At 47.9% G+C, this 14,118-nt stretch overlaps 1 protein-coding gene across 1 annotated transcript in view; it reads right to left on the bottom strand.

Moving 5' to 3' along the window:
* Positions 1–13,148, bottom strand: part of LOC113409607 (protein spire homolog 2-like) — a 39,543-nt gene extending 26,395 nt beyond the window's left edge. Inside the window, exon 1 of the mRNA XM_026663730.1 lies at positions 12,875–13,148. Coding sequence (XP_026519515.1) covers positions 12,875–13,148 — 274 coding nt within the window. The remainder of the gene's footprint in view (positions 1–12,874) is intronic.
* Between the last annotated feature and the right edge of the window lie 970 nt (positions 13,149–14,118).

Raw genomic sequence — 14,118 nt, 5'->3', positions numbered from 1 at the left:
AAAAAAGACAGCAGGCTTGTCTGACAAGACCTACCATCCACAAAACCCACGCTTTCTGGCATTAATTGTATTTTTAGCCTCTAATTCTGTATTGAGAGAGTCCTGAACTAACAGTTCTCTAATTTTACCTGGGCTCGACATCAGGTTAACCCATCTGTAACCCCAAGATCATCCCTTTTACCCTTTTCAAATATTGGCATTTACATTGGTAGTCCTGCAACCCCTAGGAATCACCCCAGCTAATTTACAAATTAACATTAGTGGTTCTGATAATTCCTCCGCTAGCTCTCTTAAGCCTCTGGGGGATAAGGTATCTCACCTGTGGATTTGAAAATGTGAAGGTTTAGCAGATGCTGCCTCACACCCACCTTTGTTACAGATAGCGAGCTTTCCATTCCATGCACCTGCTTCATTCCTCGCTGCATGAGTGGAAGAAATGTCAGCTCGGGAGAAAGGTCTGTTTTCTATGTTCTGACAGGGCCTGGCACTATGAGATTGGAGACTGTAGGCCCTACCACAGTATAGATATTATATAAGTAATAAGCAATCCCCCCATCCCCAAAACACTAATCTTAAAGTATCACATAGGAACCCAGGAGATCACGCTCTAAGATAGCGGCTGTGACAAAATGGATAAAACAAAAATAATAGTACTTTTATTTCATTGATGTGAATGTTCAGAGTTTCAGGAAATTATGGGGGGATTAGACAATTATTTAATGACAGTATATGTGACTCAAAAAGTTTATAACCATTAAAACACAAAATGTCAAAATATACAAAGGAAATATCCTTAAATCAAACTCTAAGTTCTCAAGCAGCATTGTTCTTACTTTGCCTACCTGTAAAGCTTGATCATCATAGATGGAAACTTGTTTTGTCTATCGGTGTATGTGTATACAGTGAAATTGATGTTTACTGACATTTACCAATAAAAATCTAATCCAGCCAAGCCTAGGCTCAAGCTTTTGCAGAGGAAAAGTGTTAAATTGTTATAAACTTCCTCCAACACTGACTATTATTGATTAAGTCATGGAAAACCAGGCAGGTACTAGTATGCGGAAGAAAGCAAATGTGGTAAATGTCCTTTTCAAAGGGGTAAGAGCAGGAGGGGAAGGAGGTGCTCCTGGCAATGGCTAAGAACTCTACCTACAGTCCCTAGTAAAGCAATGGAACAAATACCAAGCACCTAGAAGATGACAGCACCAGAAGTAATGAGCGGCTTGGATTTAAGAAGGACAAATCATTCCAGACAAGCAGGACTGCATTGCGTATTTAAGGCCTGATCTTGCATTCCTTCCATGCTGGATAAGGCCCTTGTGGCATGCAGTACTGTGGTACCTTGAGAGCATGTATAAAACATTGGTCACAGTCTCAGAAAACGTTACTTGAAACAGTTCATTCTAATTGTCTTGGAGATGGTGCACTGTCATGTGGATTACACTGCAATGATCGGTAACGTCAGGCCGGGCCATGGGCAGCCTGTGTGCGCAGATCCGTTACCAAGTTGCGGTCAGGAGACAAGTAGAGGAGTTGGGGGTCAGGATTCCAGGAAGTCAGGATCAAGCACCAAGCTGCAGACAGGAGGCAAGCAGCGGAGTCAAGGCTGAGCCAGGATCAGGAGCCAGAGTCTGGGGTTCAGAGCAAGCCAATGTCTGGAGTGGAAGCAAGCAGCCAGTATGCATCACTGCTCAGACAGCTCTCTGTGATGACTTCCTGGTTTATACACCAGCCTGGGCCAATCAGTGGGCTGTGGGGGGGCCGCCACTCAGGCCTTGCTGGTGTGTATTTCCTGCAGTGTCTAGCTCCACAGGGTCCCCCAGCGGAAACCCGATGCAGAAGTGTCATAGCCTGGCACCCCCATAGTCTCAGGTTCTGGTCCTGCAGGTTCTGACAGTAATGAGAACAGCAATGTACTGAGGCTGGAGGGCACAGGGGGCAGAGAAGTTGGATGCAGCAGGGATCAGCCTTTTAGGTACACACCACATTTAATTAGCTATGCAGATGACACTCAACTGGGAAGCACCACAAATACCAGGAAGAGCAGAGAAATAACCCCCAGGGACCAAGAGAGAAATGGGCAGAAAATACAATGAGATTCAACCTGGGCAGTTGCAGCTAATCCATTCGGGGAGGAATAACCCAAAACACAGATATTCCATGGGAGGCAGGTAACCGGAAAGCAGTAACTTGGGAAAAGACGTAGGGCTAATAATGGACAGCAAATTGGATGAACACTTGGAGTGCAGTATGGCTGTGCTAGTTTATGCTAAAATCCCAATTCTCATTTGGCTTGTACATGTAGAGGTGTTATGTCAGAGCAGGGAAATCAACAGCTAGAATTCTGGGTACGTTCCTCAGTGGGTCAATGGACAAGGCACTGAACCAGGAGTCAGGAGCCCTGGGTTTTACTCCTGACCTGTGGAGCGATCTTGGGCGAGTCCTATCAGTGAAATGGGGATAATGAGATGTGGCCGCCTATGTGAGATGTGGTCCAAGTACAAATATCCTGGGTTTCTAAACACCAGAAAGTTGTTGGCAAAGTGACAGAAATCTGGAGAGGAGCAACAAATGGTCTGAGGGGGCTGGAGGGGTTGATTTATTAGGAAAGATTAAAGGGATGAAATGTGTTTGGCGGGCTAAATGAAGATTAGAGAGGAGAGGAGAAATAGGATAAACCCCTATGTGTAAGGATCACAGAGGGAAAGGAGTTACCGCAGCACCCCAGTGGTGATGGGGGGCCAATTAAAGGGAAAGTCAGACCAACTTCAGGGACATTGTTTAATTGTGAGGTTTATTAGCATGTGGAATCCTCTTCCAAGGAAAGTGGGACATTTAAAATTAGACTGGCTAAAGCACTAATGAAAACACTATAGGAACAATCCTGCACTGGCCCTGTGGGAGGATAAAGTGACCTAATAGGCCCTTTCCAGCTTCACTTTCTGTGATAGCCACAACTCCAAAGCCACGTACTGGATTTGTGTTCACAAGGGAGCTCGGGCCATTAACATGCCATTTATTTAGTCAATAGTGCTCAGAGTGACTTCCAGACAAAGAGCTCATGCGACACCCGCAAGCAGGGCACTGGGCAAAGGCTTGTCCTGGGCTCTGAAAGAGCCGGCAGGCAGCGAGGGAGCTGCAGCACGGCAGCGAGTGCACTCTGCAGAGCCCTGCAGATCTGCTCCAAGAGGGTTTCAAAAGAAATCCCCCTTTGCTCAGGTGGGGTGAGATTCACCCCTGGGCACAGGCCCAGCACAAGGTCTCTGCCCCTGCAGCCCCATGTGAGCACAGAGGATTTAAGTGGCCCAGGGGTGAATTTCACCCTTGGAGATCACCCACTGTCACTCAGAGCAAGCCTTGGCAATCTGAGTGGGTGCTGGACACCTGGAGGGTCACAGCGCCAGCCCTGAGAAGGAATAACGGGCAGGAGGCTTCTCCTCTTCGCACATTGTTTTACTCACTATTGTCTGCGAGAGCATTTGGCTCCTGCCGAACCACGCACAAGTGGAGGGATGTGTTGGGCGCCATGATACTGAAGGGACATTTACAAATGCTGGGCTACACACATACCAGTTTGCGGTTGGCAGATCTCAAGAGTTCTGTGCTGTGCTCGTCATTTTTTTATGGTAGGGTCTCTCATGAGCATTGGACTGGACATGTTAATTTGCTACTGGAGAGTCATTCACAAGCGCATGCAGCAGGCAGCTGGGTTTGCTCACGCCTACCAAGCTACACAGAGAAGAGGAACAATTGTGCTTAAACATGGCACTGTAAGCACTGTTCTAGGACAGCTCCCCTGAGCAGTGTGGACTGGACTGCAAGGCAGTGAGCGAATGGGACCGAGGGCATCACCACTGCAGCTACTCACACTTCAGACAATCAATACACTCAGGAATCAGCTCAACATGATCTCAGCAGTAAAGCACACTGCCATTAAGAGAAAATGGAAAGCAGCTTGAGGCAGCTCCTATCTAAACAGCAAATGAGGGAAAAGCAGGGGATCATAAAATTGCAGAACTGTGGGGCTGGAAGGGACCTTGAGAGGTCCCCAAGTCCAGCCCCCCGCACTGAGGCAGGACCAGATAACACTAGACCATCCCAGACAGGTGTTTGTCTAACCTGTTCTTAAAAACCTCCATTGACAGGGATCCCACAGCCTCCTTTGGTAACCTATCCCAGGGCTTAACTGTCCTGTAGTCAGAAAGATTTTCCTAATATCTAACCTCAAATCTCCCTTGCTGCAGATCAAGCCCATTACTTCTTGTCCTACCTTCATTAGATGGGGAGAACAATTGACCTTCCTCTTCATAAGAGCCCGTAATGTATTTGGAGACTGTTACCAGGTCCCCCTCAGTCTTCTTTTCTCAAGACTAAATATGCCCGGTATTTTAACCTTTCCTCACAGGTCAGATTTTCTAAACCTTTTCTCGTTTTTGTTGCTGTCTTCTGGACTCTCTCCCATTTGTCCATGTCTTTCTCAAAGTGCGGTGCCCAAAACTGGACACAGGAGCCCAGCTGGGGCCTCACCAGCGTCAGATACAGCAGGACAATGACCTCCGGTGTCTTTCACACAACACTCCTGTTAATACACCCCAGAACAATATTAACCTTTTTGGAACTGCATCACATTGTTCACTCATATTCAGTTTGTGATCCACTATAACCCCCAGATCCTTTTCAGCAGTACTACCACCTAGCCAGTTATTCCCCAGTTTGTAGTTGTGCATTTGATTTTTCCTTCCTAAGTGTAGTTCTTTGCAATTATCTTTATTGAATTTCATCTTGCTGATTTCAAACCAATTCTCCAATTTGTCAAGGTCATTTTGAATTCTAATCCCGCCCTCCAAAGTGCTTGCAATTCTCCCAGCTTGGTGTCATCCACAAATTTTATAAGCATACTCTCCACTCCATTATCCAAGTTACCAGTGAAAATATTGAATATTACCAGACCCAGGACAAACCTGTGCAGGACCCCATTAGATACGTCCCCCAGTCTGACAGTGAACCACTGATAACCCTTCAGGTACGGTCTTTCAAACAGTTGTGCACTCACCGTATAGTAATTGCATCGAGACCACATTCGCCTAGTTTCTTTATGAGAATGTCATGTAGGACTGTGTCATAAATCTTACTAAGATAAAGATATATCGTCTATAGCTTCCCCCATCCACTAGGCCAGTAATCCTGTCAAAGGAAAAAATTCAGTTGGTATGCCATGATTTGTTCTTGACAAATCCATGCTGGCTATTATCCTCTAGGTGCTTACAAATTGACTGTTATTCCCTGATAACCAGAAACTTCTATGCTCAAACTCTGTTCACTTTTTTTTTAACATCATCTTAATAAAAATTTTAAATTTGTTCCAGTATCTTTCCAGGAACTGGAGTTAGGCTGACTGGTCTATAATTCCCTGGGTCCTCTTTGTTCCCCTTTCTAAAGCTAGGTGCTACGTTTGCCCTTCTCCAGGCCTCTGGGACCTCTCCTGTCCTCCATGGGTTCTCAAAGATAACTGATAATGAGATTGTTTCAGCTAGTTCCTTAAGTACCAGAGGGTGCATTTCTTCAGGCCCTGTTGACTTGAATACATCTAACTTACCTAAATATTCTTCAACCTGTTCTTTCCCTATTTTAGCTTGTGTTCCTTCCCCCTTGTTGTTAATATTAATTGCGTTAAGTATCTGGTCACATTTTACCTTTTTAGGGAAGACTGAAGCAAAATAGGCAGTAAACACCTCAGCCTTCTTGATGTCATCAGTTATTAGCTCTCCTTCCCTGCTTGGTGGAGGACCTACACTTTTCTTCGTCTTTCTCTTGCTCCTAATGTATTTATAGAATCTTTTCTTATTGCTGTTTATGTCCCTAGATAAGTGTAGCTCATTTTGTCCCTTAGCCTTTCTGATTTTGTCCCTACATGCTTGTGTTATTCCTTAGTGCTCCTCCTTAGCAACTTATCCATGTTTCCACTTTCGTAGGATCCCTTTTTGATTTTCAGGTCATTCAAGAGCTCCTGATGCAGCCATACTGGCCTCTTACTAATCTTCCTGTCTTTCCCTTGCATCGGGATAGTTTGCTGATGCACCTGGTACTGTCTCTCTGCGAAAATGCCAGTTCTCCTGAGCTCTTTTTCCCTTTAGATTTTCTTCCCATAGGATCTTACCTACCAGTTCTCTGAGTTTGTTAAAGTGCCACTGCTTCTCCCCTCCCCCCAGCAGCACGAGGGTTGGGCTGGCTTAACCTTCCCATGCCTCAATTACGCACCGCCTGGGTTTGAGGCTGTGGAGTTTATTGTAAAATTGCCATTTGTCAGAATCATTGAGGATAACTAAGCCCCTTCGTTTTCAGTTTAAACCGATTCGTACTGAAAAACTCCCAGGTTTTACAAAAAGTATTATTCTTTTTTTTTTTCTAATTTTCACCCTACTTTTGTATCATTCACATATATAAAAAATATCTGTATTAGGAAACGACAATACTTTACATGAGATATGTTTGTCTGTGTGGATATGCAAAGCTGCCTGTTGAAGTAAGGCTATATATTAGTCTAGAAGATACACCCAATAAACCAACAGGCACGCATGCAAATTCTGAAGTGCGTGCGCATCTGAACATACTGATGAATCTCACGCCCATCATGTACACATTTCAAGCTGTTAGCAGATAACGGTTTAAAGATCTGACACACTAAAATGGGAAGAAAACAAAAATCTGTATCAAAATATGTTTCAGAACCCAAGGCAAATTTGAAAGTTTAAAAAAAAAATAAAAACAGGAGAAAAGGATGAAGTTGAGTGTATGCGCTGCAAATGGTGTGACCCAATTATTAAATGTAAATATCTATAGCTAATAGTTCTAAGGCTACAACAGTAAACTTTGTTCAAATGAAAAGTTTTATTTGGGCATTAGAGATATGTAAAAGCTGTGTCATCCGACTCTTTACCAACTGGAAAGCTCTAGAAACCGGCATTTCTGATATCCATTAAAAGTCCGGTTGGTGCGAGGCCAGCAGGTTCCCTACTTGGCTCCATGTGGCTCCCTGGAAGTGGCGACATGTCCCTGCTGCTCCTAGGTGGAGGAATGGTGTGCACCGCGCCTGCCCCTCTCCGAGTGCTGGTTCTGCAGCTCCCTTTGGCTGGGAACAGCGGCCAATAGGAGCTGCAGGGGCAGCACCTGTGGGTGGAGGCAGCACGCAGAGCTGCCTGGCCATGCCTCCTCCTAGGAGCAGTAGGGACATGTCGCCGCTTGCGGGGAGCCACCCAGGTGAGTGCCGCTCAGATCCGGCACCCCGAAACCCTTCCCGCACCCAAACTCCCTCTCAGAGCCCGTGCCCCGCACCTCCTCCCATGCCCCAACCCCCAGCCAAACTCCCTCCCTCCATTGATACTCTTAGTTAACCAGAATTTTTGACTTACCAGCACCCCCCATTCCTCCAATATGCCAGATAACAAAGCTTTTACTGTATGGTGTTTTCTTTAACTCATAGGTGGCATTGTGTTTTGAGTTCTGTTTTAGTTCTGAGCAAACCACATTGAATTCCATTCATCAAAGCATTAATCTACTGAATACTTTTTCCCATCCTTCCATCCACCAAAATAAACCCCAAGATTTACTCAGAAAAATTATTAATAATTTTCACCTCTTTTTGTTGTTGTGGTAATAAACACCGATAAATTCCCGGGAAAAAATAAATAAAAAGCAAAACCGAAGGGCCCCGAGGATAACAGAGAGAGAGAGAGATGTTCCACGAAAGGCTGGTGAAAGCAACAACAGCACCGTCCATGATTCCTTTAAGGACTCATGGAACGTTTTCAGAAATCCACAACAACTGAAAAGAATTTAAACCTTCTCCCAGCCCCTCCAAAAACAAGAGGGCCCAAAAGCTTCCTGCACAAAGAATCCCAAGTGTCATCAATATCAGCACTGCTTGGAGCAGACAAATCCCAGCACAGGAATGGAAACCACAAACGGAGAATTACTATACTGTGGTTCCACTGAGTACCTCAACTAATGCCAATGGAGTTAGGAGGAGCAGGCCCAGAGTTGTGCATGTGAAACTGGAGATCATGTGTGTTCTGTAAAGACCCCAACACCCATCTTAGTCTCAGAAGAGATATAAAGAGAACTTAATACCCTCCAACAGCTCAGCTTTATGGGTGCTCTGCCTTCCACATGTACCCACAGTGAACCCAGTTACTTTCTGCAGACCACCCGCAAAACATACTAGTGGTGTCCTGACATGAAGCTGCTGCTGTGAGCAGAACAATCCAGGGCATGGTTTCTATAACTCCTGCATAGGCCCAACTAATTCAGTAAACTTCCCGCAGTAACACCTCTTTGCATTTAGTGTAGATCCTCTTATACCAGAGTCTAAAAGCACTTTTACAAGCATTAATGTAACCGTCACAGCCCTGCTGAGAGAGAAATAGGTGGGTTTTGCAGGTGGGGAAACTGAGGCATAGACCAGTTCAATGACTTTCTTAGCATCACACCATGAGTCAGTGGCAAAGTCGGAGCAGAAGAACCCAGGGCTGTGCAGTAAGTTTGTCTCTCTCACCAACAGAAGTTGGGCCCAATAAAAGAGACAATCTCACCCACCTTGGCTCTCTAGTATCCTGGGAGCAACCCGGCTACACTTACACTGCATAATCAGAATGAATGTCACTTTTAGGACAGTTCCCTTCTCTCTCTTGTTCTGTCTTTGGCTGGTGTTCCCTGCAGCCGAAACATTCTCTCCTAGACACATGCTAGAACTATCAGACAGTGCGGGGTGATGTCTTGGTGCTCAGTTGCACCCCCTTCCCCTCTGGCTGCATTTACAAGCAGCATCCAGTCCTTGCCCAGAAGGATGGTAACTAAGGACAGGGCCTTGAAGGAGTTTAAAGCAAGGGGAAAGGGGGGATACTCAGAACTCCAGCAAGATTCTCCTGCCCACCAAGAGGAATGCCTCCTCCCCCTACAAACATGAAACCTGCACCTTAAGCCATGCAAAGGTACAATTTTGAACTGACATTCAATACCAGTTATTTAGAGAAGCCAGGGCTGGTAGCCTCAGAGGCAACACTTACAGGTCTTTCTAGGGAAGGGAGAATGATGCTTTGCTCTAACCAGACAGAGATGCTCTTCAGCGGGAGCCAGTTACAGGCAGAAACACTGATAAACAGGAGCCAACCTTGGTAAGGTGTTAATGCAGAAACCACCTGACAGTGTGTGGGCATGTTTAGGAGGTTAACAGCAGTTCTACTGCAGCGCCATGTTGAATTGTTGCATCCAGTGGAGTCTGGGATATGCTAAATCCTGAAGCCAGATTGCATCAGAGGGGATGTTGTGCACATCCAAACATGTAACAGCTCAATGGGCAGGGGGCCCAGCTGCGATACAGCTGGGCTTCACGAGTTCATTGTTTACAGTTTGGGGAGAGGGTGTCTGGGAGGCCACACAGAGTGAGGAAACCTTGTCATAACTGCCCGCCCTCATCCTAAATCACAGGTGTAGAAATCCTGCTGCTCCCCCCATGGCACTCTCACACCAACAGTACAAGATAACCTATGGGACCATATGGCCAGTGCTGCTCATTCCCAATCAAAAAACCAAAAAGGGCAAAACTGCTCCCCTTAGTCTCAGGACTCCGCAAATCCATATTCCTACCAGGACCAAGAGACTGCCTCCTAAAGCAACTCTCCTTAGCCAACACTCTGCTAGGAAACGAACACAGACGCCTAACGATGCTCCAGGCTCGTATCACTGCTCCTGACAATTTAAGTGCATTTTGTATTAAACACCCAAGGAGGCAACTTGCCATTTCCATTTCTAAACACCCTGAAAGCTGCCCAGAGTGGCACTTACCAAGAGAATTACAGAAATTTGGCTGGGGAACAGGCAATAAAGATTTTAACAATAAGCAAACAAGAAAGCACTTCCAGCATGCAAACTATGAAAACACACATGGCAGGTCCTGCAGACCCTGCATGAATTGCTCTGTGTTGAGAGGGAGGCTGCAAACTGAACTCACAAGATATCACTAGCCACGCAAAAGCCATGTTAAAAATGGAGGCTTTTCTACAGGAGTGGAGATGCTTCTATACAGAACATGGCACAGCAGTATTGTTCCTTCAGGGACCATTAAAATGATGCAATTCTTGGCCTCCTTCCCACTGAAGAGATCAGCATTGCCTGTGGGCAAAACTGGCTATAGAGTTATAATGATTTAATGAACAAAGACTAAAGTCAGATCACTCAGTATTTTCAGTATTGTGTTGAAAAGTGGCTTCCTTTTGTATCCGGGCACATATTTATTTAAATTGTGCTTGTGCCGGAACAGGATCAGCCAGTTTTTGGAGGTTATGTGAAAAGTTTTCAGTCAATATTATCAGAGTAACAACCCAGCCTCCTTCTCGTTCAGCTGGGCGGTAAAAGCCCAGATCTGGGGATGGCAAGCTGAGTTTATGCTGTGTCAGAGGCACAGAGCTGCATAGTAGTAACATACATTTGTATAATGCACATTAATGTTTTTTTAACTGTTTGTTTATCCTATTTATCCTCAGAAGCGTCAGGAGGAGGAAGAACTCACAAGTGGCACAGGCATGATAATTGGAATTGCTCAGCTAAATGCCACTGAATGACCCTGGTAATAAGCAGCTGTGGAGCGTGCAAGGGTCAGCATCTGACAGGACAGGTGTGGCTGTTTGGAGGCTGTCAGGTGTAGTGAGGCTGAGGGCCAAGTGCCTCCAGAATTCCAGGAGTGAGGCTATCTCACAGCCAGAACAGGCTGCAAGAGGCTTGCTTTTTAACCATAAACCATCTGATTTCTCCCTCCCATAGCTCGAGAGTGCTGGGTGGCATCGGGCAGAGCAGTTGGGGCTGACAATGTGAAGTGCTGAGCATCTCTGCTCTGCACCCCCTCCAACAGTGATTCAGTGTCTCACAGGATCTGACCCTTTACCTCTCTCTGTCTGCTTCCCCCTCTGTAAAACTGGGTTAATACTTTCCTACCCGACAGAACTGAGGCAAAAAGTACAGTAGTACGTTCATGTTTGTACAGAGCTTTGAAGATGAAAAGTGCTGTACAAGTATTAGTACCATGATCATTATTATTACGGGCCTACTAGTCTGTTGGTGCTGGTCTGAGACACCCATCAAATTGCAAACAATTTCCACTGGCTTGGGGTATAATTATAGACCATAAACCTACCAAGGTTACGAAATGTGTCTTTGTAAGAGGCGCTGACCTCCTGGCTCATGAATCGGTAATAAGGATGATCCAGTAAAGTTTAAAGTTCAGTTTTACACACGTAATTTAGACATCTCCTAATCTTTGAATGTGTGCTGCTAGCGTCTGCCATTGCTGGCCTGGCCTGGCCCTTCTTGACAGAAAGAATACATGGGAGGACTAAGATGACCAGTGACTGTGGTCAAGAGTCTAACTGATCTGCACTCCCAGACTTTTATTGCTATCCAGATTTTGAATTTTAACATCTCTGTATCTTGACACCCCAAACAATGCACTTGTCATGTGTCCAACACTTCAATATCTTACTGACGAGCTTCACAGTAATTGTGTGTCTGTCTTCTCCATGCAGTGTGATATCCCTTTAATATTAAGGCTGAGAGAGAACCAGGGAAGCGCGGTGATTCAGATAAAGCATCATATCCTCAGATGCCACAGCATCTGGTGTATTTCCTTAATATTGCCATTTTCTGCCTAGATACTACAAGGCATGGTCCATTTCCATTATTCATTATATTTATTATTATTTCACCCTTAGACATGCATGTATTTGGTTTTCTTCCTTTCTTTCCCAATCTTAACTTTCCCGTAAGGTGGTTTTGTCAGTAAATTTCTTAATACACAGATTACTAACCACCAGTATTTAACCCAAAGAGCTAGAAAGTCTGAAGAGCAAAATACTTATAAGTCTCTGGGTTACACATGATATAAATTTTCCAGGACCTGGCCTGTTTATGGACAGGCATGTTTTCTAGGGCCAAATAACTCTGGAGTTTGTTCATTCTGACCGTTTTAAAAAAGTGCCCAAACAGAATCTCCCCAAATGTCCTCTCTCTCACCCTCCCCCCACTTCCCACAATCAGAGTGGTGGGTTTCAACTCGGTTAATTTTTTATGTACTATAAACCCCCTTAAGAATAGGGGGTTTCAAATGGAAAAGCCTGACACAATGTGACCACCTCAACCACAGCATCCCAGTGGTGCAAGGTCATGTGTATACATTGCAATAGGAATGGACAGGGATGTCTGTTCCATCCACCCGACTCACAACCCTTTGCATGCAGGATGCCTGCAAACGTCTCTAAGGTCTCCCACCACCTGGGCAGCTGTATGTACTATACAGAGAGCTGTTGGCTTATCACAACTCTCAGTTACAAATCCACCTATTGACACGCTGTCTGTAATCCATAGGCTGTCCAAGGGGAAGTGTTCACACAGCACAGGCACTGTGGAGCCAAGGCTGCGACAGGCGGCGAGCTGAGCTGCTGGGGCCGGGGGAGCAGGGCTGTAAACAGACAGGGATTCCCCGCAACCCTCTGCTGCTGCCCCCCGGAGAAGCAGCTGCCCAGACGGGGTGGGGAGAGGACAGACATTCGGGTGCACCCTGCAAACGAGGGGGCGGGAGCCTGGCGTCTCTGCTCCCCTCCCAGCCAGGCCTGGCTCGGACTTTCCCTCCGGGTGGCTCTGGAGGGTGTGATCCCAGGGCTGCGGAGCCGGCCCCAGTCCCCCAGCCTCTGCAATATGGGGAGGGGCCCCCAGGCCCGGAGATTATCCTCAGCAGCCCCCACCCCAGGGCACTCGCCGGCCAAGCCCTTCTGCGCTCCGCTCCGCACTGGGGGTGGAGGGAGTCCTGCGCCCCCCGCATGGCACTCACCGGCCGAGCCCTGCTCCCCCCGGGCGGTCACCGTCCCATCCTTGTGCAGCAGGATGTCCGCCGTGTCCCGGATCCGGCCCGCCGGCCCCCAGCGCCCCTCCGCGCCCGCCAGCCCCCGGCAGCACTGGTAGCACACGGCCCACGCCTGCTCCTCATTGATGGGCTGCTCGTAGGACTTCAGCACCTCCTCCAGGGACAGCTCCCAGGGGTCCCGGCCCTCCGGGACCCCCGCCCTCTGCTGGGGGGCTGCGCCGCTGCTGCCGGCCTTGGCCATGGCTGCTCCATTATCCGCTCGGGCAAGCCGGGCTGGTTTCCATAACAGCAGCGCTGGGCAGCCGGAGGAGGAGGGCTGAGCCCAGCTCGCCTCTGCTTTGTCATCCCTCCAGCCCAGCCCTAAAACCAGGCAGCGTGCGAACACGGCAGCAGCCTATGGAAGCCCCGGGGAGAGGGCGGAGGGCGGAGAGAGCTCTGGCCGGCTCAGTGCACACAAAGGCGGCGCGCAGGGTGGAGCCCAGAAGGGGGCAGAGAGGGAGCGGCCCGGGGCGAGGCCAGTTCAGCCAGAGGCGCACGCAGAGCCTGGGGAATGGGGGGGTATGAGCCTGGCAAAGCAGCCAGGCGTTCCCTAGCCCCGGGGAAAGGCAGCAGGTTGCAGGTGAGTTTAGTACAGACACCTCCGTGCAGGAGAGAAAGCCGCAAGTTAAAGAGGCATGTGCCAAGCCCAGTGCCAGGCCTTTCCGAACGCCTGAGCCAGCCCCCGGAGAGCGCCCACCGTGCACAGGGCCAGTGTTCCTCTTGTGCGCACACGTGTAACAGCCACAGGGCAGCAGTTACCCCTGGAACCCCCGCCGGAGCTGGGCCGCAGAGCCACTACCCTCTCCTGCCAAGAGACTAGCTGAGTAAGTCGCCCACCCGCCGAGGGTATTTTTTGTTAAGAACCTCTTCACTCCTGCCTGCTGCCCACGAGCCTTGGCTCCCTCTAAGCCCCAGCTTTCTGCCTCCTCTCGCCCTCCCGACCATCCTGCTAACTCACACATTGGGGTCACCCTGGCTATGTCTACACTGCAATTAAAAACTCAGTGGGCTGGAGCCTGGGCTCTAGGGCCCTGTGCGGTGGGAGGGTCCCAGTCCTCAGGCTACAGCCCAAGTCCAAAGGTCTACACCACAAGTGAACAGCCCCTTAGCCCAAGCCTCACGAGCCCAAGGCAGCTGGCACAGGCCAGCCACGGTGTCTAATTGCAGTGTAG

This window comes from Terrapene carolina, unplaced genomic scaffold, assembly GCF_002925995.2.
Source record: "Terrapene carolina triunguis isolate 2854851 unplaced genomic scaffold, T_m_triunguis-2.0 Scaffold33911, whole genome shotgun sequence".
In the NCBI taxonomy this organism is placed as follows: Eukaryota; Metazoa; Chordata; order Testudines; family Emydidae; genus Terrapene; species Terrapene triunguis.
The sequence above is the reverse complement of the archived record's forward strand: the minus strand, read 5'-3'. Positions and strand labels throughout refer to the sequence as shown.